Here is a 20096-nt window from a genome sequence, read left to right as displayed (position 1 = left end):
TGTAACGGAGGTGCAAATGCCAGGGGGACCTACAGAAAATGCGCAGGAAACGTGAGAAGAAACCTGCCGGGAAACCATAGCTAAACACACGGGTATAGCGGAGCGCGCGTGGAACGCATCACGGAACGCACGGCAAATTTTCAAAATTTAAGGTGGCTCTGAAAGCACTTAAGGCTAGAATTACGAGTGCATTTAACGGGTTCAGCTGTTGCTATAGTTACAAGTGACGAGCAAGGCTGATTTCGAAAGGTACTGGCTTTCTTCTTAACTTCAGGGTCTTACAAGTAATGACTCTGAGTAAACTTAATTTTAAAAAATGTTGACTCTAACTGTTATGTTGCCAAAACTAAGTCTCTCAAAATAAGTGACATTTTTTAACTAATATCTAAACCCACATTGCCAACATTTTTGTCAGTTCCAATATACTTTTGCGATTTTATCTTTTTGTTTTCCATGACATTTGTTCTTTAGGTAAATCTGTAATAAACAATATTTAGGCTAACCGTTTCCTCACTAAAAAAGTTTTAATTGAACACTCCAAAATGTTTAACTTGGTGGTAATTATTATTTTACAATTTAATAATCTCTGCGAAACGAGCATATTGTTCAGGCATCAGGGCCCGTCAATTAAGTCAATATATCTTTCAGCTCGCTTTGAAATGTTTTGATATTTTGTCATTCTTGTTGTGTTGAGACGAAGGGAACGAGCGTCCGAAGATTCTCCACGAAAAATATTGCTGGTAAGTTTGACTTTAACTGTCTAGCCGAACGAAAAAGACAATGAGCGCCTAAGTATTGATAGATTTAAGTAATATAAGTACTGCTGGTTTTAAAAACCTAGAGATAGAGACAGCTTTATTTGAAACAATTTGCTTCGATTCTTGCAGTTAGCAAGGATGGATCGTATATACCCCCAAATACACACCTTGAGTAAATCCATATGGTTTTTACGGACTTAACGGTCTGTGTGTGAAATCCTTAATTGTTCAGTCAGTCTTGTTTGTGAAATCCTAATCATATTCAAATGAAAGCTATTGAGCAAAACGTTCATGTGTACTGTTAATTGTGCTAAAATACTTTGTGGTTCTAACTTTTAAGTCTGTGGATGAAACCCTGTGTCACCATTCAAATGAAAGCTATTGAGCAGTACTTTTATGTGGTACTGTTTACTTTGCTGCACGAGGTGGTTCTAACTTTTAAGTCTGTGGAATTAACCCTAGTGTGTAACAATTCAAATGTAAGCTATTGAGCAGTACTTTCATGCATTGCTGTTTGTTCTTTGATATTGCGAATATCAAAAATCACAAGAATATTTTTCATTTTGGAACTTTGGGAGCAAGGCGTGAGCGTAGATATCTTAGCCGAACGTAGCGTGTCTACGCCCTACTGAAACCAGTCAGCTTTTTGCTCTTTTTCGATGTAATGCTCTCTCTAATATATAGAGAGAAACATTGCCTATATATGGGTGTCGTTTTAATTTTACAGCAAGTCAATATTCCGTTCCGTGAAGGTGAAATCATTAATCTCTATTTGTCTTCGATCTACTTAGCATTGACAGTTGTTCTTCACAATCCGCGACTTGTTGTTGTCGCTGTTGTTGTTGTTTTGTTCTTCGCCGGAAACATGATAGTCAAACATTTCTAAGCGACTACTTCTTGACCACAAGTTAAACTTCTATTAAAGTGACACCGTCGATCGTTCAGTCAAATTACAATTGATGTGTAAAACTTTTTGTCAGCGATCACCTCACATATACGAAAAGTCTTTCCTACTCTCGTAAAAATAAACCTGATCATCTTTTAATTTCTCCTACAAATATCAATACAGAACAAGGACTCTAGGTGACAAGAATATATAAACCTATCAACAACTCTCTAAGGAGCAAGTGGGAAGGGAGAGAGTGAATTTTCCTTATAGATAATCATATTCTCACTGACACTGAATAGAGGCTAGTTTTATTCAGACCATCAGATACAACCGATATTGAAGAATGTTTGGCTGCTAAAGGAATGAAAATGCGTCAGCTTTACTATCGCCTATCTACTTTCAAGGGACCCCCTCGTTATCTCCTTTAGAGATTGAAAATAATTTAAGCTGCGGGAGCGGCGATGGCGCAGTGGTGAGAGCACTAGCCTCCCACCAATGTGGCCCGGGTTCGATTCCCGGACCAGCGTCGTATGTGGGTTGAGTTTTGCTGTTGGTTCTCGTCCTCGCTCCGAGGTTTTTTCCACGAGTTCTCCGGTTTTCCTCCCTCCGCAAAAATCAACACTGCTAGATTCCAATTCGATCGGGGATTCAGCGCCAGAATAAAAAACTACTGAGACACCAGTAATTGTGTTACCCTACAAAAGTCGTTTTTTTTATAAGATCTACTGAATTAATAACCTAAACTGACATTTAAGATAAATAGGCGAATGTTTGTTACCTGATAACTACTCGTTTGCAACAGAATGAATGTTTTTGACCATTAAAGAGTTGATTTGGAGTATGTTTATAATGAGTTTCGCCTGTAATAATAGGCGCCTGCTTTGAAAACTTATTAAAGAGAAATATGAAAACAGGAAGTTGCGATAAAAATAAAAAAGTTATGCTAATGAAAAGGTGTGTCGCTATATTGCCCAATACAAAGAGAACACCAATATTAAAATATTCAGAAATGCATGAAAAATAATCGCTAAAAGGAGTTCAATTGGAGTTTATCAGCGGTAAATCAAAATTAATGTTAGCCCTGAAAATTACGAAACATATATCAAGTTAAGCGTTTTAAAAGCTTTTAAAAAGCTCATTGAACTCTTAAAGACGTTCTTGATATTTCAAAGATTGCCGAGATGTTGCAAAGTTGATGTTATTTACCGTGTATGGTCATATATTGAAGTAACAAAGAAAACAAAGCACGTATTAATAAAATCAAGTTCAGGAAGCATAACTTGTGAGCCCACGACCACAAACAATTGATCGACACATTTTTTTTAAACAATTATTTTCCACAAGTGGGTGGAAATTGAAAAAACAAACAGCACCAAAGAACTTATTTTATTAATTAAACATCAAAGTTATTTATTCACAACTCGAACTTGAAGACCCCTTTTGCCTTACGAATATTTGCGCAACGATTTAATTTTTGTTTAATTCCTGTGTCGTTTCTAATTAATGATTGGGCAAAATTAACGAGGGAGAACTTATTCTTGCATAGAATATAAGGTAAATATTGCCTGTAAATATTGACTGATCGTACATCGCGAAATATTTTCGCGAGAAATTGGAAACGCCAATTTCTTAATATTGCTTTTTAATTGCGGATTCGAAACCTCGAAAAATTTACACAGCGCTAGAATAGCCTTCATTTAAATGGTCATCCTTAATTAAGGGTTTCATTCACAGACTTTAAAGCTAGAACCACCTTGTAAAGCATAATCAACAGTACCGCATGAAAATAATGCTCAATAGCTTGCATTTGAATGGTAACACACTAGGATTTCATGCTCAAACTCTAAGAAAGTAAGAATCACCATCGAAACAGCAGCCCTCAAAAATAATCTTCAATATCTTTCATTTGAATGTTGTCTCAGAAGTTAAAACAACTTTGTAAGTGTTTCTTTTGCAACACGCTTTTTGCGTAATGCAAAAAAAAGTAAAGCTAGAATCAGCTAATCAGCTAGTTAATGGAAGTTAGTATAAACAAACTGCCCTGTCAAAGAATTTGTATCACACCACCCCTCACCCTACCACCCCACCCTCAACCTCCTTGTTCTAGAACCAAGGCCGAAAAATCAGATCAAAAGCACCGATATAGCTCTTATTCTCGAGATCTTTCTTATAACCTCCCAGGGGGACAACATCACGGACAAGAATAATAAAAACAAATCATCGAGAACGTCATATATTCTACCAACAAATAAACGGAAGCTAAAACATGAAGTCTCATATGTCTTCATTGTGTCTACGGTCGAGGTTTTGGCTGGTGCATGGTGGGTCGTTCCTCGTTAAAAACTGATTTTGACGCTTCAAGTCTCTTTAGTATCCCTTAATTAATCGTTTAAAAAAATATTTACTTTAAGACTCTTAAATTTACTACGATACTTCGTTTATCGGACACTTCTCCAGTTTCTGGATAAGATTTTGGTTTGACAGTGCTTATTTTACTAGTAGTAGCTAAAGGTATGTCCAACACTAAATGCACAAACTCAAGAATTGTCGCTAGTAACATACAGAATCCCTTAATCAAAAAGAGTTTTGTTATTTAGGAGTTGCTCAACTAATAGTATTAAAGTGCTTCCAGTTATTTTTTGCTTTGATTACTACAAGTTATGTTTTATATGTATCTTTCTTCTACACCAGACTACATCAGAGCAAGTGCTAGTGGAACACAGATCAAAATGAGTTTGAACAGTTCTTTCCTGTTGGTATTGTTCACGACCGTTTTACTTGCAAAAACATCAGGTACGTGACAGAGCTATTAAAAAAAAAATTCGAAGTTCTCAAGGCCGATATTTTATCCAATAAGGAAGGACGTGCGCATGTTCGAAAACAAATAAATATCACACTCTCTTTGTAGGAAAATACTGTAAAATAGTTTAACTAGAATATATATAATATCATACAAAACGTTATTTCCGGAAAAACAAAGTAGCTGAACAAGTATTTCACGATCCATCAGGCCAATTTTTTAATTGTGATGTACTAAATTACTTTCTAATCATGAAAATCTCAGAGTGGGAAGTGAAATGGCTAATAATTAGTACATTAGACTCTCTCCACCTAAGAGTACTTGTACCGGTAAACTGGTGTTTCCCCCCCCCCCCCCCACCCCCATACAGGGAGGAAGGCGCGGTGGTTTAGTGCTAGCGCGCTGGACTCCGGATCGAGCGGTCCGGGGTTAGGCCCTGGCCGAGATCCCTGCGTTGCGTTTTTGGGCACTTTACTCTCACAGTGACTCTCTCCACCAACAGGGCTATCATCGGGTACTGGGGTACAGTGGCATCCCATCAAGGGTGAAGTAGAAATACTCCTAGTCATTTGGTGCTCATATAAAAAAGGTTCCACTGTCTACTGCGCCAGAACTAAATATCATATATTATTAAATGCAGATGTTAGCTAAAAACAGTATCATGCATGTAGGCATAGTTTTCGGTGCTTTAATTACTACTATAATCAAATATTGTTGTCAATTATTTAGAGGCAGAGGCTCCACCGGCGCATTACGCGAACTTTCTTTCCTTTAACAATGGAAGCTATAATGTTTCGTGGATGTACAACAGCAGTACAGACAGGTTACACTTTGTGACCGAGGTCATGACGACTGGATGGGTCGGATTTGGGTTTGCTACTCAAGCACCTTTTGGCATGATCGGGTACGATGTGGCTGTTGGAGGAGTTCGTAATGACATGTACGGAACTGGCTACATGAAGGTAACGTTAAGCGTTATTATGTTACTCCTAACTTCACGCTCAGAAATTTTAAATAAGTTCTAGGAGAGAATAACAAATTCCATATGCTCACTTATTTCCACATTCATTGTATCGACGTTTTATTCTTTCTTTAGACAAAAAAAATGTTTGAAATACTATCCTTAGATTTTGTACATAGCGAAGTATGAACCGCATGTATTGATGTGGGGATGTATTCCTTTCAAATTCACTAGTAGAAAATCATCAAAAAAGTAGAAAAAACTCAGGAAGAGTTGCACCTCCTACTTTCTGCGTTGATCGCTAGCGCCATGAAGACATTTGTCAGCGTCCACCCATGGTGATGGACAAATAGTATACGCTAACTCAAATAATAAGAGCGCGCACTTTTTGCCTGATGTTAATTTTATTCCACCAGGATTACCTAACCATAGGTATAGCAGCACTAGAACTGGACACTCAGCAAGACTGGGTATTGACTTACTCCAAAGAGGACAACGGAACAACAACGCTGAAGTTTTTTCGAGACCGAAACACAACCGATCGAGAAAATGATACTGCTGTTCCGGTAAGATAAGTCGACATAACAACCATAATTACTCTTTTGATTATTTTAATTATTATTTTTGACCATGCCTTGACTAACGCGCTTTTAGTCACGGTATAGAATGATAACGTCCCTAATTTGGCGTGGAAAGATGAAAACAATAACCTTCTTTTTGCCGTAAAATGTGCACTGGTCCAAGATATATTCTTAGATATTACCTTTTTACGAAAATCAAAATGATTGGCAACGGCGATGCTCGACGATCACTGAACTTCAAGGCACAGATACAATTGAAAAAGAGTTAAGGATTTTCGAGGTCTCTAAAAAATTAAACAGGATGGTTGAGGTAGGACATATATGGCTTTTTATGTTAATGTTCGTCATTCATCTCTCAGTTCATTTTATCTTCTAGCTAGGGGCGCCAATTTTCCTTATATGGGCTTATCATTCTTCACTCGACGTGCAACCAGGCTTGCTTCCAAATGCGGAGCACACTTTTAGAGGCTGGCATCACGTGACACTAATACCTGCCATTGGACCAACACCTACACCAACACCAGGTGACTTAAAATAAGACATACAAATTCTCCTTACTGCTCTCTGAACATTTCTTATAGTTCTAGTTGGGAGAATTTGATGATGTATTAACCCTTTAAGCCCTGATGTCAACATAAAAATTCTCCTCACTGGTCTCCATACATTTCTTATAGAACTAGTTAGAAGAATTTGATGATGTATTAACACTTTAAGCCCTCATGTCAACATAAAAATTCTCCTCACTGGTCTCCATACATTTCTTATAGTACTAGTTAGAAGAATTTGATGATGTATTAACGGCTTTAAGCCCTGATGTCAACATACAAATTCTCCTCACTGGTCTCCATACATTTCTTATAGAACTAGTTAGAAGAATTTGATGATGTATTAACACTTTAAGCCCTCATGTCAACATAAAAATTCTCCTCACTGGTCTCCATACATTTCTTATAGTACTAGTTAGAAGAATTTGATGATGTATTAACGGCTTTAAGCCCTGATGTCAACACACAAATTATCCCTACTGCTCCCTGAACATTTCTTATAGTACTAGTTGGGAGAATTTGATGATGTATTAACCCTTTAAGCCCTGATGTCAACATACAAATTCTCCTTACTGCTCTCCGTACATTTCTTGCAGTACTAGCTTGGAGAATTTGATGATGATGATGATGATGATGATGTACTGCTCAACATTCACTTTTTATAGTTGTAATTTTCCATTTTCAATCATTTTGTTGCGGAAAATGTTTCCCACTTCCTTCTATTTTCCAAGAGATCGTCTTTCATCTTCTTGCTAATAAATTAATAGAGCTTACCCTTGTGCTATCAAGCCCTTTTCATTTACACTGTTGTCAGATATAATATCAGACCTCATCCCACTATCGAGCTTTAATAAGAAATAAAATACTACTACTACTACTACTACTACTACTACTACTACTACTAATAACAATAATAATAATAATAATAATAATAATAATAATAATAATAATAATAATAATAATAATAATAATAATAATAATGTAGAAAAATATCAAGACCTAGCTAGAGAAATATGAAAAATGTGGAAGGAACGGGCAAAAGTGATTCCGATAGTGATGGGTGCACTGGGAATAGTCCCAAGGAGACTTCCTGAATATCTAAGAATGATTGGGGTCGGTACACCGCTGGAGATGATCCAGAAGACTGCTCTTTTGGGATCAACAAGAATCTTAAGAAACGTCTTGGAACTGTAAAAGGAAACAATGGGTTCCCCTAGGACACTTGTTGTTACTTGGGACTCAGTTCCAACTAGCGGCCATAACTTCTTAAGGCCGTGCAAAGTTGAAATTAAAATAATAATATAAAATAACCACATGCATGCCTTCTAATATCTCTCTCCAGTTTGCGGTGGTCAACTTCATGGTCCAAATGGGTCATTTTCCACCCCAGGCTTCCCTCAGTATTATCCCAATAACGTCAATTGCGTGTGGAGAGTGAACCTGGCTCGAGGTTCAACATTGAATTTTATTTTCAGAGAGTTTATTACTGAAGGATGGTAGGTCAATACAATTATCGCAAAATGTATTTAGAAAGGCAAGGGGAGGGACGGGGAAAGTTCTGAAACTTTCCCCTTCCTGCTTCTTCTTAGTATACCCTTCCCAGTGGATCCCCCTTTTTTGTGCTTTTTCGTATTGTTGTGAGATTTTTCTATTCTCTCGCAGTTTCCGCTACCACCGTGCCTCCCACCCTCTGCTACCTTAGTACCTCCCTCAATCCACTGCCTCTCTTTTCTGCCTACCGTATGATTTCTCGCCCTTTTTACAACTGGGTTGTCGTCCCCGGTAAAGGCGCCGAAAACCGCGTGATTAATTTGGTAATTAGTGCTTGTCACATATTTCTAACGGTCGAATTTGTATGCTATCAACAGCCTAGAAAATCAGCGTTCTCTGTTTTTCGAGCGCCAAATGTACTACGAACAGTCCCTTCCTTTTTAAGGTTTTTAGAAATACAAAGGCGAGCGGTGAAGCCGAGAGCTCTGAGAATCTGAGTGAAGACCGAATTTTTCCTGGCTTAGCGTGAAGCATCATTTCATGGCAGCAGTTCGCAACATTGTTGCACACAAAATGTTGCACACGTACGTTTGGTCACCCCGTTGCAATATGTTGCAACATGTGGCGTGCGTATGGCCAGCTCCTTCTTGAAATCTAGCAACACGACCCAACAATGTCGCGCTGTATAATAAAATTTAAGTTTCGTTTCTGTGCTTTTTTTTGTGAATAATCCCAGGCGTTTCGGGACTTCTGCCCCTTCATCACTGGAAAATGTTGCGCTGTGTTGCGTTGAAACGTTGCGTGTGTTTGGCCGGGCATTAAGGGCCTGTGTACGAGTTAGTCAGAGAGGCGTCACAGAAGCCTGACGTCATAGTTTAGCAGGAAGGGAACACCTGGATACTAGAATGTATACTTCAAGTAAATAAGCCTGTTTGTTTGTTTCCTTGTCAATAAATGTGTTATTTTAGGGTTAGACGGAATCATTAAGATTTCTTGTAAGTCCTTTTTTGAATGAAGTACAGTAAAAGCCCGCGATTAAGAACCTGTATTTTCCCAAGTTAACCTAAACAGGTTCTTACATAAATGGTAATTAGCGCAAATTTAGACTATTGAGGTTCTAAATAGGTTCTTATTTTCTGAAGAAAAATTTACATTGTTGCTAAAAGAATTTTTAGTGGTATTTAGCTTTTCCCTTATGTGAAATTTGCATGCCATTTTATTTTAATGTGATTGTATCAATAATACTATTTTTTGATTTTCAACATTGGCATTTACATTGCAACTGGAGTGATAAGGCTCCTAGGTGTCTCCAAAGAGAATCCAGAATATCGAATTATCTTATTTCCCTAAAAGCAAACATTTTTAAATCGATTTTAGAAAATGAGAACCTGTTTACAAATTTAAGACGAAAGAGGTGTTTAAACAGAGGGCCGGTGTTTAACTGGTAAATTTTAGCCTAACAGGTTCTTAAAATTTAGGTTCTTACTCGCGGGTTTTTACTGTATTTTCTTCTTAGCTGTGATAGGCTGGAAATTCGAAATGGATCACGCTTAATCGAACTTGTCCAGGGGGACCTGATGCACCGGACGCCCTTCTCTTTGCCGCGTATGACATCTTATGATGATAACACAGTAATCACAATAGCGTTTTCCTCTGACAGCAGTGGAAATGAAAAAGGCTTCAAAGTAGATTACACCATTATCCCACCACCACGTGAGTGTTAACCAGCATTTTCAAGCAGAAAACTTTTACAGGGAAGTCATCAACAAGCAGAAAAATTAGCAAATTCTCAAAAGTGACATTAAAATAAATGTACCGTAATGATTCGATTTAGCGCCCGGGGCGCTTATTTCCCTTTGGCACCTCAAGGGCGCTTATTCGAGACAGGGTGCTTATTTAATTTTTTTGAGAAAGACAATAACAAAAACTTTAACAATAACAAATTGTTGAAAGTTCAGTTACCTTTAAAAGAATTTTTCAATTAGCAGTATATACGTACATGTACGGTACGGTAAATGTTCATGAGGTTATATATATGACTTCAGTAGGGGCAGTTATCCACAAAACAATACAATAGGGGCGCGAACAATGGAGGTGCCTATTACAATGGGGGCGCTTATTGGAATAGGGGCGCTTATTTACAAAAACACATTCGAAGGGGGGGGGGCTTATTCGGAAGGGAGCGCAAATTGGAAGGAGGGCGCTAAATCGAATCATTACGGTATGGAAGTAGTAGGGAGAGTTGAGATTTAAAGATCAAGGTCCCCTTGCAAATTAAAATGTCAAGTGGACGATAAGGCGCGAACATACATAGCAACATTGCGCTTCGACGTGGCCATATGCTGTAATATTTAACTCAACATTGCTAATGCAGCAAATAAGTTTTGGGAGATTGGATTGCGCCAGAAGACAGGAAATGGCTCGTAGTTGCGCCGCGCTATTGCCCGCACTTTTGTTAGGTAGTAGACAAACATTAAAATTTCTTCGCGTAATGTTGTAGATGTAGAAAGTAATTTTTGTGCAGTGCGCAGTGGTGCGCAGTGCGTTCAGGCATAAATGTCCAGGTCTGAAATCACCGGTTTTGTGTACGAATTCTAAAAATCGGTGAATGTCATTTATCCAGAAACGCAACAATTCAGATTGCAAGCATCCTTCTAATATACCAGGGCTTCCTAAAACTACACTGTTTGTTTGTTTCTTAATATGACGTGTTAAATTGAATGTTATGTTTCATACGAACGGCCTCGACAAGCCTAAAGTCTTAAACACGCACCATGTACAAATAAATCCTCTTTTTTATTTAAACTTTAGTCATTAACTTGCACCTTCCTCTTCAGTTGTTGTTTCAACGCCAACGCCCACAATGCCAGTGACTACACAACTACCCTTCATTGGTAAGTTGAAATAGTTATAACGATAGGATTGTACCCCTCTACAGCGGCCGCCCTGGGGAAGAATCGAATTAACTGGCCGATAGGGCTGGTTTACATGAACGATGCAAATGCAAACGCACCTGCAAGCGACGTTCATATACGAAGGGACGTAATTCTTGATGGCAAGGGGTATTGTAGTGGGTGTTGGTCGTGCGTTAACTTCTTTGTAATTTTTTGGTATGTGTGCCATAGACAAAATTTTCAACTGTGCTATCCTGAAAACTACATTTACCGCGATCAAGTTTCATTGCTGTTAGTATGTCGATTAAAATATTTTGCATCTAATATGTGTAAGTACAGCTATAATTACAATTTGCTAAATATAAGAAAAAAATTTAACTGACCCCTAAGATTTTTATCCATGCTTCAATACGAGCGGGGGTCTCACAACCGATCCCCTTCCCCGCCTCCCCTGTATCACTTGTATATTTGCGAGTATTATTCTCCGAGTAAATTTGCCCCCAAAGAACGAAACTGCTTTCAGCCTAAACCAATCAGAATACAGTTATTTTACCCTGTTTTTTTTTATTTATAAAGCATTGAACTGCTGGAAATAATAAGACCTGTATTTGACATTTTTTTGTTTTAGGATGTGGCGGGATGTTGAACGGGTCTTCGGGATCATTCGCGACTCCTGGATATCCTTTGCTGTACCCGAACAATTTGATCTGTATCTGGACTTTGCGTATTCCCGCTGATAGCTATCTCAGGCTCAAATTTATAGTGTTTCATACAGAGCAATGGTACGTCCTAGTCATAAGCTGAAATAAGTAATTTCCAGTAACTGTAAGTAAATAGTTTATTGTGCTTAACGCTTTTTTTTACGCGGCTACCACGAATTTTTCCCGCGTTTTGTATTGGTTGCTGCTTTCCCGCGCCTGCCTGTTTCATCTTTTCCCGCGCTTGCAATCGGTTGCAAATTTCCCCGCCTTTTACAAAAAAACAATTATCGTTTCTAGCACCAGCTACATGTTTCTCTGCCTTTGACGTCAACATTAATTTTTCCCGCACTTGATATCGCAATCCACACGTTAAATGTTTCATTCGAGTTTAGTCAATTCAGTTCATTCGTTGTGGCTGTAATAAGTGGCTTGTTTCGCAACACACAAATGCGTATATAGTAATTTTATTCATTTTTTTCTCGCAGCTGTGATACCGTTAAGTTGATCGATAGCGCAGGACAGGTAATAGAAGTGCTTAGTGGTTTTAAGCCCCAATACACTGTCAGAGTGGACGGTACCCGAACTGACTTGGTAAGAGTCAGATTCGACTCTGACTCATCTGTTAGAAGGATAGGTTTTCTGGCTCAGTACCACATTATACCCTGTAAGTATTCTCTACACGATAAACAAACGCTTCTACTTCATAGAACGCTGACACGCTAACTTACGTGCTTGCTTGCTTGCAAGTTTGGTTTAAACCCGCTTTCAGTGTTACGTGCATAGCGGCTTTCTATCGACATCCATCTTTCGAGGTGCTAAACAAACAACACGGATCGAAGTCCGCCAATCACAGCCCACTAGCATGACCTTCTGACTTTGTGTGCTCATTTGTATGAAACCAACACCAGTGTGCATCGGCTTTGATTGGTTCATTTCAAATAGAACGTCGAAAGACGCGTTAAAAAAATGATGTCTAAAGATGGATGTAGAAAAAAGCTATGCACGTAACACTGAAAGCGGGTGTAAGACCTTTCATCTTAGTTTAGTCTTTAAGTCTTCAGAGTCTTAACTTGTTAGTTTTTTTTTTTTTTTGTAAAATAATTTTTTTTTTTTTTTTTTTTTTTTTCTACTTTATTTTGTAAAAAAAATCCCCCCCCACTTTCCAAAAAAAAAAAAAAAAAAAAAAAAAACCCCCCCCCCCCCCTTTTCCCCCCCCTCGGGCCAGAACAATAAATGCTTCGAGTTTTGATTGGTTCACTGGAATGTCTGTGCCCTTTTTGATTGGCCAGAGCAAATAATTTGGTTTTAGTTTTACGACACTCAATTGAAAACTGCTCTAATGAACGTCAGCCAAAGAGGATCAAAATCGCACAGGCCTTACTTATCCTTTAAGTCTTTTACTGAATTTATTGTCAATCGTCCAAAACTGCGAGGCATATCCACCGAATTGCATCATATAGGTCAGGATAAGTAAATCACCGTAGACCCTGTAGTCTGAGAATTTGAGTTTTTGATTTAAAAGTAATAACAACGTTACCATGGTAACTAGCTATGCGTTTAGCACAACAAGCAGTGTGTAATACTTTGAGGAGAAATTTGACGTTAATCTTTGATACTTTATCTTTCAGTGCCACCAACTCCCACTGTGCCCTTTACCACGCCAATCACAGCACTACCAACATTGAGTTCCATTCCTTTCCCAACCACTCTGGCCACAGCACTACCAACATTGTTCCATTCTTTCCCAACCACTCTGGCCACAGCACTACCAACATTCTCATCTGCTCCTTTCGATACCACAGACTTTACAGTGCAGCCATCTACTCCCAGCTTATCACCTGTGATGACATCTTCAGTCGTACTACCGGTAATTCTTCCACCTGATGTCCAGAGGTAAGTGAAAATAAGTTCAATGTTTCATTGATGGATGGGTGGTTTTTTTTTCCGGTTAAACGGTAAAGGGAACAAAACGGATCTTAGGGGGGGTTTTTTTCGTCCCCTGCTGACAAAAAAGAAAAGAAAAGGGGGCTAGGTTTCGTTCTTATCCGAGAAGAAGGAATATCTAACCATTGCAGATGTTATTGCAAAGGCAGCATTTCTCCTCAGTTATTTTAAGACCCTGAGTGTTGGTCCGGTCTGGGACTCGAACCCGAGACCTCCCGCACTGTAGTCCGTCGCTCTACCAACTGAGCTAACGGATGGGTGGAAGGACGGACGGACCTGACTGACTGATCATGACTGACTGACTGACTGAATGTCGTAAGGGCCGGACGGCCGGACGGTCGGACGAACCGACCAACCGATCGATCGACCGATCAGTTAGTTGACTAATTGATTGATCATAAATAAGACATGTGACTGACTCATTTATTTGACTGACTATGAACTCATTCAACTATTAACTGATTGATTGATCGATCAATCTACTGACTGATTGCTTGTAATTGATGTGTACAGTTGATGTTTGTTTTATTAATAATAATATATTTATCATGTATGTAATAACAGCGTTATCTACTTTTGTAGGGTGCTTGTTGATTTACTCAGTTCTGTCAGCCAAATCGTGCAGCAGGTAAGTTCTTGTAAAAAAATTTAAATGTTAGTTGTTTTTTTATAGTGGTCAAGCACTTAGCTTCGAGAAAGCTAGTTTTCATGCATGGCACTGAAACAGCGGAAACAAATATTTCAAATGAACATAACATAGTTAAAAATCCCAACTGGCAAGAGGGAGACCGGTTGGCTACCGTAAATGATCTAATAAACGCCCACTCTCGAATAAACGCCTCGTATCTAATTAACGCCTCCCCAGAAGTGTAAAGTTTGTATTAGACGCCCCTCTCTAATAAACGCCCCGTGTCTAATAGACGCCTCGTCCAAAAATCATTCAAAACCAGGGAAATGCTCCATAGAGTAAAATCACACATTATTATTAGTTTCTTGCTTGACTCGGACATAGAAGAGGCCAAAAACGCGCCAACATGTTTGACCCCAATGACGATAAAAACATCGATATTCAACTATGGGGGGGGTGGGGGTTTTAAAAAAAGGGGGCGGGCCAAAAAATATTTTAAAAAAAATTGGGGTGTCTTTTTTTTTTTTTTTTTTTTTTCCTTTTTTTTGTCTTTTTTTTTTTTTTAAAGGGAAAAAGGTCTCGGGCCCCCAGAAAAAAAAACAATCTCGCTGTCTCGCAAAGTCTCGCATTAACCATTCGACACCCCTAACTATGAACGACATCTCTAGGCTTTGCATTAGCACAGATTAGATTTAGTCTCCTATTTTGTTAGCAAACTACGCATCCTATTTTTTTGTTGTCGATCAGTTAAAGTGAATAAACGCCTCACTTTCCCTCCCCCCTCCGGTCCGTCCCGCGCCCCGGAGGGAGGAGGGCTTAAACCCTGGACCATCAAGCTGCAGCACTAGCGCGCTAAACCATTTGGCCAGGCTGCCACCACATATCGTGTAATTCGTCAAGGACAAATATTTGTGCATATCATTTGAGCAAAATTAGGCTTGCATTTTTATAAAGGCTGGTCTTGCAAGTCTACTCAAAAGATTCAGTTCTATTCAGTTAAAATTTAAGGTGGACGAAAAGTGATTATCCGAAAAGAATCAAACTTCGAAAAAAAAAAATCGCGCAGAGAAAATATTTGATGGAATACAATTCTTGGCAAATTAATTCACCCGGTTCGGTTTGAGACAAATTCCATACTTAATTCAATGACATATATAGTATAGAGCATTTTAGGGAATCTCGGCATCCTCTTTTGAAATACTTCTCCATCCGCCACTGACTAATTGTTTTTGTTTTTATTTTTTAGCTTACGGGACTTCTCGGAAAACCGATTACTCCTGCAGATTTCGAAAGCTTTCGAAGTAAGTGAACACTTTGTGATTCCCTGCTGCCAGTTAAACAGCAAAAACGAAACCTAACTAACTGTCAAACTAACTAACTAACCCTAACTAACTAACGATAAAAATCTTTTGAATCTAATCTAACTGTGTTGTAAAAAGCTAACTGTTGTAGTGTTACAACGTTGTTGGTACTTGTTGCTGGGGTATGTTTGGTTTTTCCTTTAAGTTTATAAATATGGTTTCTAGATCATGTGTATCGAATGTGCTGTATTTTGTGCACCCCTCGACCGTTTCCAGTATGCGGACGATACTACACTATACCTTCATTCAAAAGTCTGCGACCTGCAAAGTTCTGTCTCTGAGATGAACAATGTCATGCAACAGCTTGGTTCCTATTCTAATAATTGAAACCTATCACTAAATAAAGCTAAAACAAATTGGATGTTGGTGTCTACTGCACAGATGAGTCGTGTACATTCATTGGATGAAAGGCCATTGCATCTTACTTGTGACGGAGCTACATTAGATCGTACTCGCCAAACTAAACTATTAGGGGTTTACTTAGATGATCACTTATCTGACTTATCGTGGAGTGAACACGTAACAAAGACATTATCTTCTTGTTATGGCAGTCTAGCAGTCTTAAGGAAATTAAGACATTTTGCTCCTTTCTCATTAAGAAAACAGCTGGCTGAAATTCTGGTTTTATCAAAACTTGACTACTGTGATATCGTATATAACCCTATACCAGAGTACATGCTAAAGCGCCTGCAACGTGTGCAGAATGCATGCGCCGCTTTTGTGTTGGGGAAATTTGCAACTGTTAACGATGTAATTAGTTTGAAATGGCTACCGGTGCGTGAAAGAAGGGAGTTAAGTCTCCTAAAAATGACATTCAAAGCACAACATAGCAATCACTGGCCAGACTATCTACGTTTGGATGTACACTCAGTTACAGCTTATAACTTACGATCATCCGTGGCACCCAAACTATCAGTTCCGAGAGAGGCGGATACCTTTCAACATATGGCCGCAACTAGTTTTAATGGCCTACCAGCAAACATAAGAAATATTTCCACCTATTCCCTTTTTATCAAGGCCGTTAAAGAGACTTTATTTAAAATGCAAAGTCTCGCATAGGTTGATTTTTTTCCTTATTTTTATTTATTTCTTTTTACAAATCGAATTACTTTTTGGTGATCCATTTTTATATTATTTGTGCAATTTTATGAGAAGCTTTAGCTTTTTATAGTTTTTATTCCTATTGTAAATATTGTAAATAATAATCTTTTAATCTTTTATTGTAAATAATATTGTAATAATCCTTTGTAAATTTAGTTTTTTTGGAAGACGAATAGCCACCCTGTGGAAGCTCTTCCAATAAAGCCGTTGTTATTGTTATTATTATTATTATTATTATTATTATTAGTATTAGTAGTAGTAGTAGTAGTAGACAGCAGCGCGGCGCGCGCGCGCGCGCGTGTAGTAGTAGTAGTAGTAGTAGTAGTAGTAGTAGTAGTAGTAGTAGTAGTAGTAGTAGTAGTAGTAGTAGTAGTAGTAGTAGTAGTAGTAGTAGTAGTAGTAGTAGTAGTAGTAGTAGTAGTAGTAGTAGTAGTAGTAGTCGGTCGAGGGGGGGTGCACAAAATACACATGATCCTGGTTTCTTTAGTTTGTGCATTTCTTGTATAGCTATAGTCAGTGTAGTTCGTTAACCTATAAAGAAACGGCGCTCCTTTTGCTGGCTGTTTTAAACGTTAAGCCACATAAAGCGTTTGTTTGTCTACTTTATGCAGTATTTATAGCTCCTGCAGTTCTTATAGTTTGTATATTTTGTGTAGATTATGAAGCTTCCGCAGTTTGTGTGAAAGTTCGGGTAATTTTTGTAGCTCCTGCAATCCGCAATGTTTGTTTTAAAAGTCTTGCAGGTTTAATCTGTGTATCGATTCAGTGTGGATCCTGTGCAAATCAGAGTTACTAAGGTCAATAAATACTTTCAGCTTAACACTTCTCTTCTTTTCTTGTTCACAGATGAAACGCTGCAGATCTTACGGCAGATTGAGAATCAGTTACTTAGCCCCACACCTACCCAGCCCAGTGGCAGGCAAATGGCAAAGAGAGCGATACCTGACATCCCAGATCTACAGCAACTGGTACAAATACTGGACAACATTCAGCGAAGACTGTTGGGCTGAATTCTTTATATCAAGATCCGGAAAACTTGAAGCAAGCGAGATCCATAAAAACTGCTCTCACTCAGTAATTTCCAATTTCTAAAGACTCGGCTTAAGTAAATAACTATAACTTAGACCAGACGGGTTAAACTGCCTTAAGAAAAAGTCTAGTTGGTACAATTTGCGCACTTAACAACTTTTTCAGAGATACTGTTTATGAAGTACATTTTGACCTCTCCAACGCCTCAAAGCAGCAGTAAATCGATCGAAGTTGATCGAACTGCAGCACGCTCATCAAAGGAAGTACTAAATCTTCAGAAGAAATCATCTAAGTGTCGATAAGTGGCATGTATGAAGCATTAATTTCGTATTGTATATATAACTCTGAAAATGCTCCGAAAAATGCCCCAGGTGCATTTTTTCGCCGATATTTTGATTGTTATCAATAAATGAATACATGATAAGCTATTTTGTACCAATTTTGTGTCAAGTTAAGGCAATTAAATGGCTTCTGCGTTTCGGTGAATTTTGATGATAAAATAGCCAGAAATCGTTAAGTCACGTGTGTTTTAAAACCTTAGCACGAATAAAATATTGACGTCCCCAAACTTTTTGTGCCTTTTCTGTGAAGTTTAATGATGGCTTTCATCACCTATGTAATAATTATGTATATAGGTTGTTGCTCGTGGTAGATATTTGGCACTAATTAAAGGCTATTTGCAACAGTACTAAATGTGTACCTTACAAAACCGTGTGAGGAGAAGTAATCAAATCGGCAATTGAAGTGAATTATTGTACTTTTAGCCTAATAACCACAGAATATGATGCAGTGAATTTTATTTTCAGAAGTCCTTTTTCTTGTGGAAAAGGTCAATCAAAGTCAGCTAATTAAATATGCATAAATTAGTCTAAAATGGCCATTTTTGCAAAATGTGCCATAACGTGAAGGGAATAAAACATTTTAAGCTAATATTTTGGCACAGTTGAAAGCTCACCATACCCAACATTTGTGCCAAGTGTTGGCGAAATCGGTGATTTGAGCTGTATCACCTTCTGCCTGGTTCTCTGGTGGACACTCTCTTTCACGCAGTTTTGTATCCAATGCAACGCGAAAAAGCAAGCTATAACTCTTCCCATTCTAAGTAATCATTTAAAAATTGCGCATTAAAATTCAGTTGAGCAGTTGGTGGGGTGATGATTTTATCTCGAAGTTTCTTATAGACAGTTTTGGAAACCACTGTTTTGATTAAAACACTTTTCCCGTTTAAAATTACTTTTATCTATCATGCATGTAAAATGGATCATCACCCACATATACAAACGTTTTTAATGATTCACGCCATTCAACTGGTAGAGCATCAATTAAAGTAACAAGTCTGAAAACATCTAATGGCGAGATATTCAGTTCTCTCAATTTGCAATTGCTTTTAAAAATAAGCTCATTGTTATCGGAGATCAAATCCCTCATTCAAAGAATTTCTTTTTCTGCAAGTGCTTTAAAATACATAGACTTTTTTGCCTCCAATACAAATAAATTACTGTTCCATAAAATGGTTTTTGAAAGGTCTTTTGTTTCCTGCACACTGGCGTAATTTGCTGCCGAGCATTTTGCAAAACTTTTGAAGTATTCCTCATAAACGTTGACAGCTTTATTGGCAGTTTCTTCAAATCAAAATTGCATCAAAAAACAGATTCGCCCCCTACAGGTCTCAGATAATGCAAGATAATTATTGTTTTCCAGCTGTGTGGGTCGCTTGCTATTTTTTGCAAAAAGGGACCCTTTGCGTTTCAGTTATAAAATCCAAATGTGGGGCTTTCAGTGCTCCACTCTCTCCATCTCACTAATGAGGGCCAGACCCTTGACCTTGTCCGTACCCTTCCAAATTAAGTCAAAAATGATTTTGTTTACCTCTTTAACAAATTCCTTATCTATCGAGATCAGGCTGGCTGAATATAAAAATAAAAGGATGATAAATGTTTTGACAATTTAGGGTCTTCCAATAATAGTCAGATCCCTCCATCTACAGATTCGCAGTTTTTGTTTAAGGGGTAGAATTCAACAATTCATCGATATTTTCGGTAGGAGAGGGATGGCGAAAAAAAACATCCTCGTGGAAATGCAATTTATTAATGTAGTATGTCATTCGAGCACACTCGAATATAAATACATTTGGACATGTTATTTCCGGTTTGTCGTTTTTTGCTTCCAAAACAAGATTATGCAAATAAGGTCACGTGGTTTACGTCACTATGGAAATGCCATCTAGCAAACTCGGTTGCCATAGTTATTGACGTCATTTGATAAGTACCTGTCAAATCAGCCCAAGGCAAGCAGATAAGACTACTATCAACGATTATATTAATGAAAATAAATGAAGCGTTTATTTTTCGCAATATCTCTAATATTAAGAAGCCCGAGGTGGTTTTTAATCATTTCATTGCGACTACTTGTT

General features: G+C 38.1%; 1 protein-coding gene across 1 annotated transcript; it reads left to right on the top strand.

Moving 5' to 3' along the window:
• The first annotated feature begins 732 nt into the window (after positions 1–732).
• On the top strand, positions 733–18251 carry LOC144628599 (uncharacterized). The gene is made up of 14 exons (XM_078486718.1): positions 733–740; positions 4339–4440; positions 5177–5409; positions 5825–5974; positions 6366–6513; positions 7877–8030; positions 9542–9738; positions 10863–10919; positions 11548–11701; positions 12106–12284; positions 13249–13513; positions 14147–14192; positions 15439–15493; positions 17501–18251. The coding sequence occupies exons 2-14, from the start codon at positions 4377–4379 to the stop codon at positions 17662–17664; spliced, it is 1866 nt and encodes a 621-aa protein (XP_078342844.1). The 5' UTR covers positions 733–740; positions 4339–4376; the 3' UTR covers positions 17665–18251.
• Positions 18252–20096: the final 1845 nt, after the last annotated feature.

Source organism: Oculina patagonica, chromosome 10 (assembly GCF_052425735.1).
Source record: "Oculina patagonica isolate OP01 chromosome 10, crgOcupat, whole genome shotgun sequence".
Lineage (NCBI taxonomy): Eukaryota > Metazoa > Cnidaria > Anthozoa > Scleractinia > Oculinidae > Oculina > Oculina patagonica.
Note: the sequence above shows the minus strand (reverse complement) of the source record. Positions and strands in the feature narration are given on the sequence as shown.

What these genes read in the sequence shown, in the direction of transcription:
- LOC144628599 (XM_078486718.1), top strand. Translation starts at nt 4,377, where the DNA reads ATGAGTTTGAACAGTTCTTTCCTGTTGGTATTGTTCACGACCGTTTTA. An exon ending in GTGTTTCATACAGAGCAATG is followed by an intron (nt 11,702 to 12,105) that starts GTACGTCCTAGT and finishes TTTTTCTCGCAG; the next exon opens with CTGTGATACCGTTAAGTTGA. An exon ending in TCAGCCAAATCGTGCAGCAG is followed by an intron (nt 14,193 to 15,438) that starts GTAAGTTCTTGT and finishes TTTATTTTTTAG; the next exon opens with CTTACGGGACTTCTCGGAAA.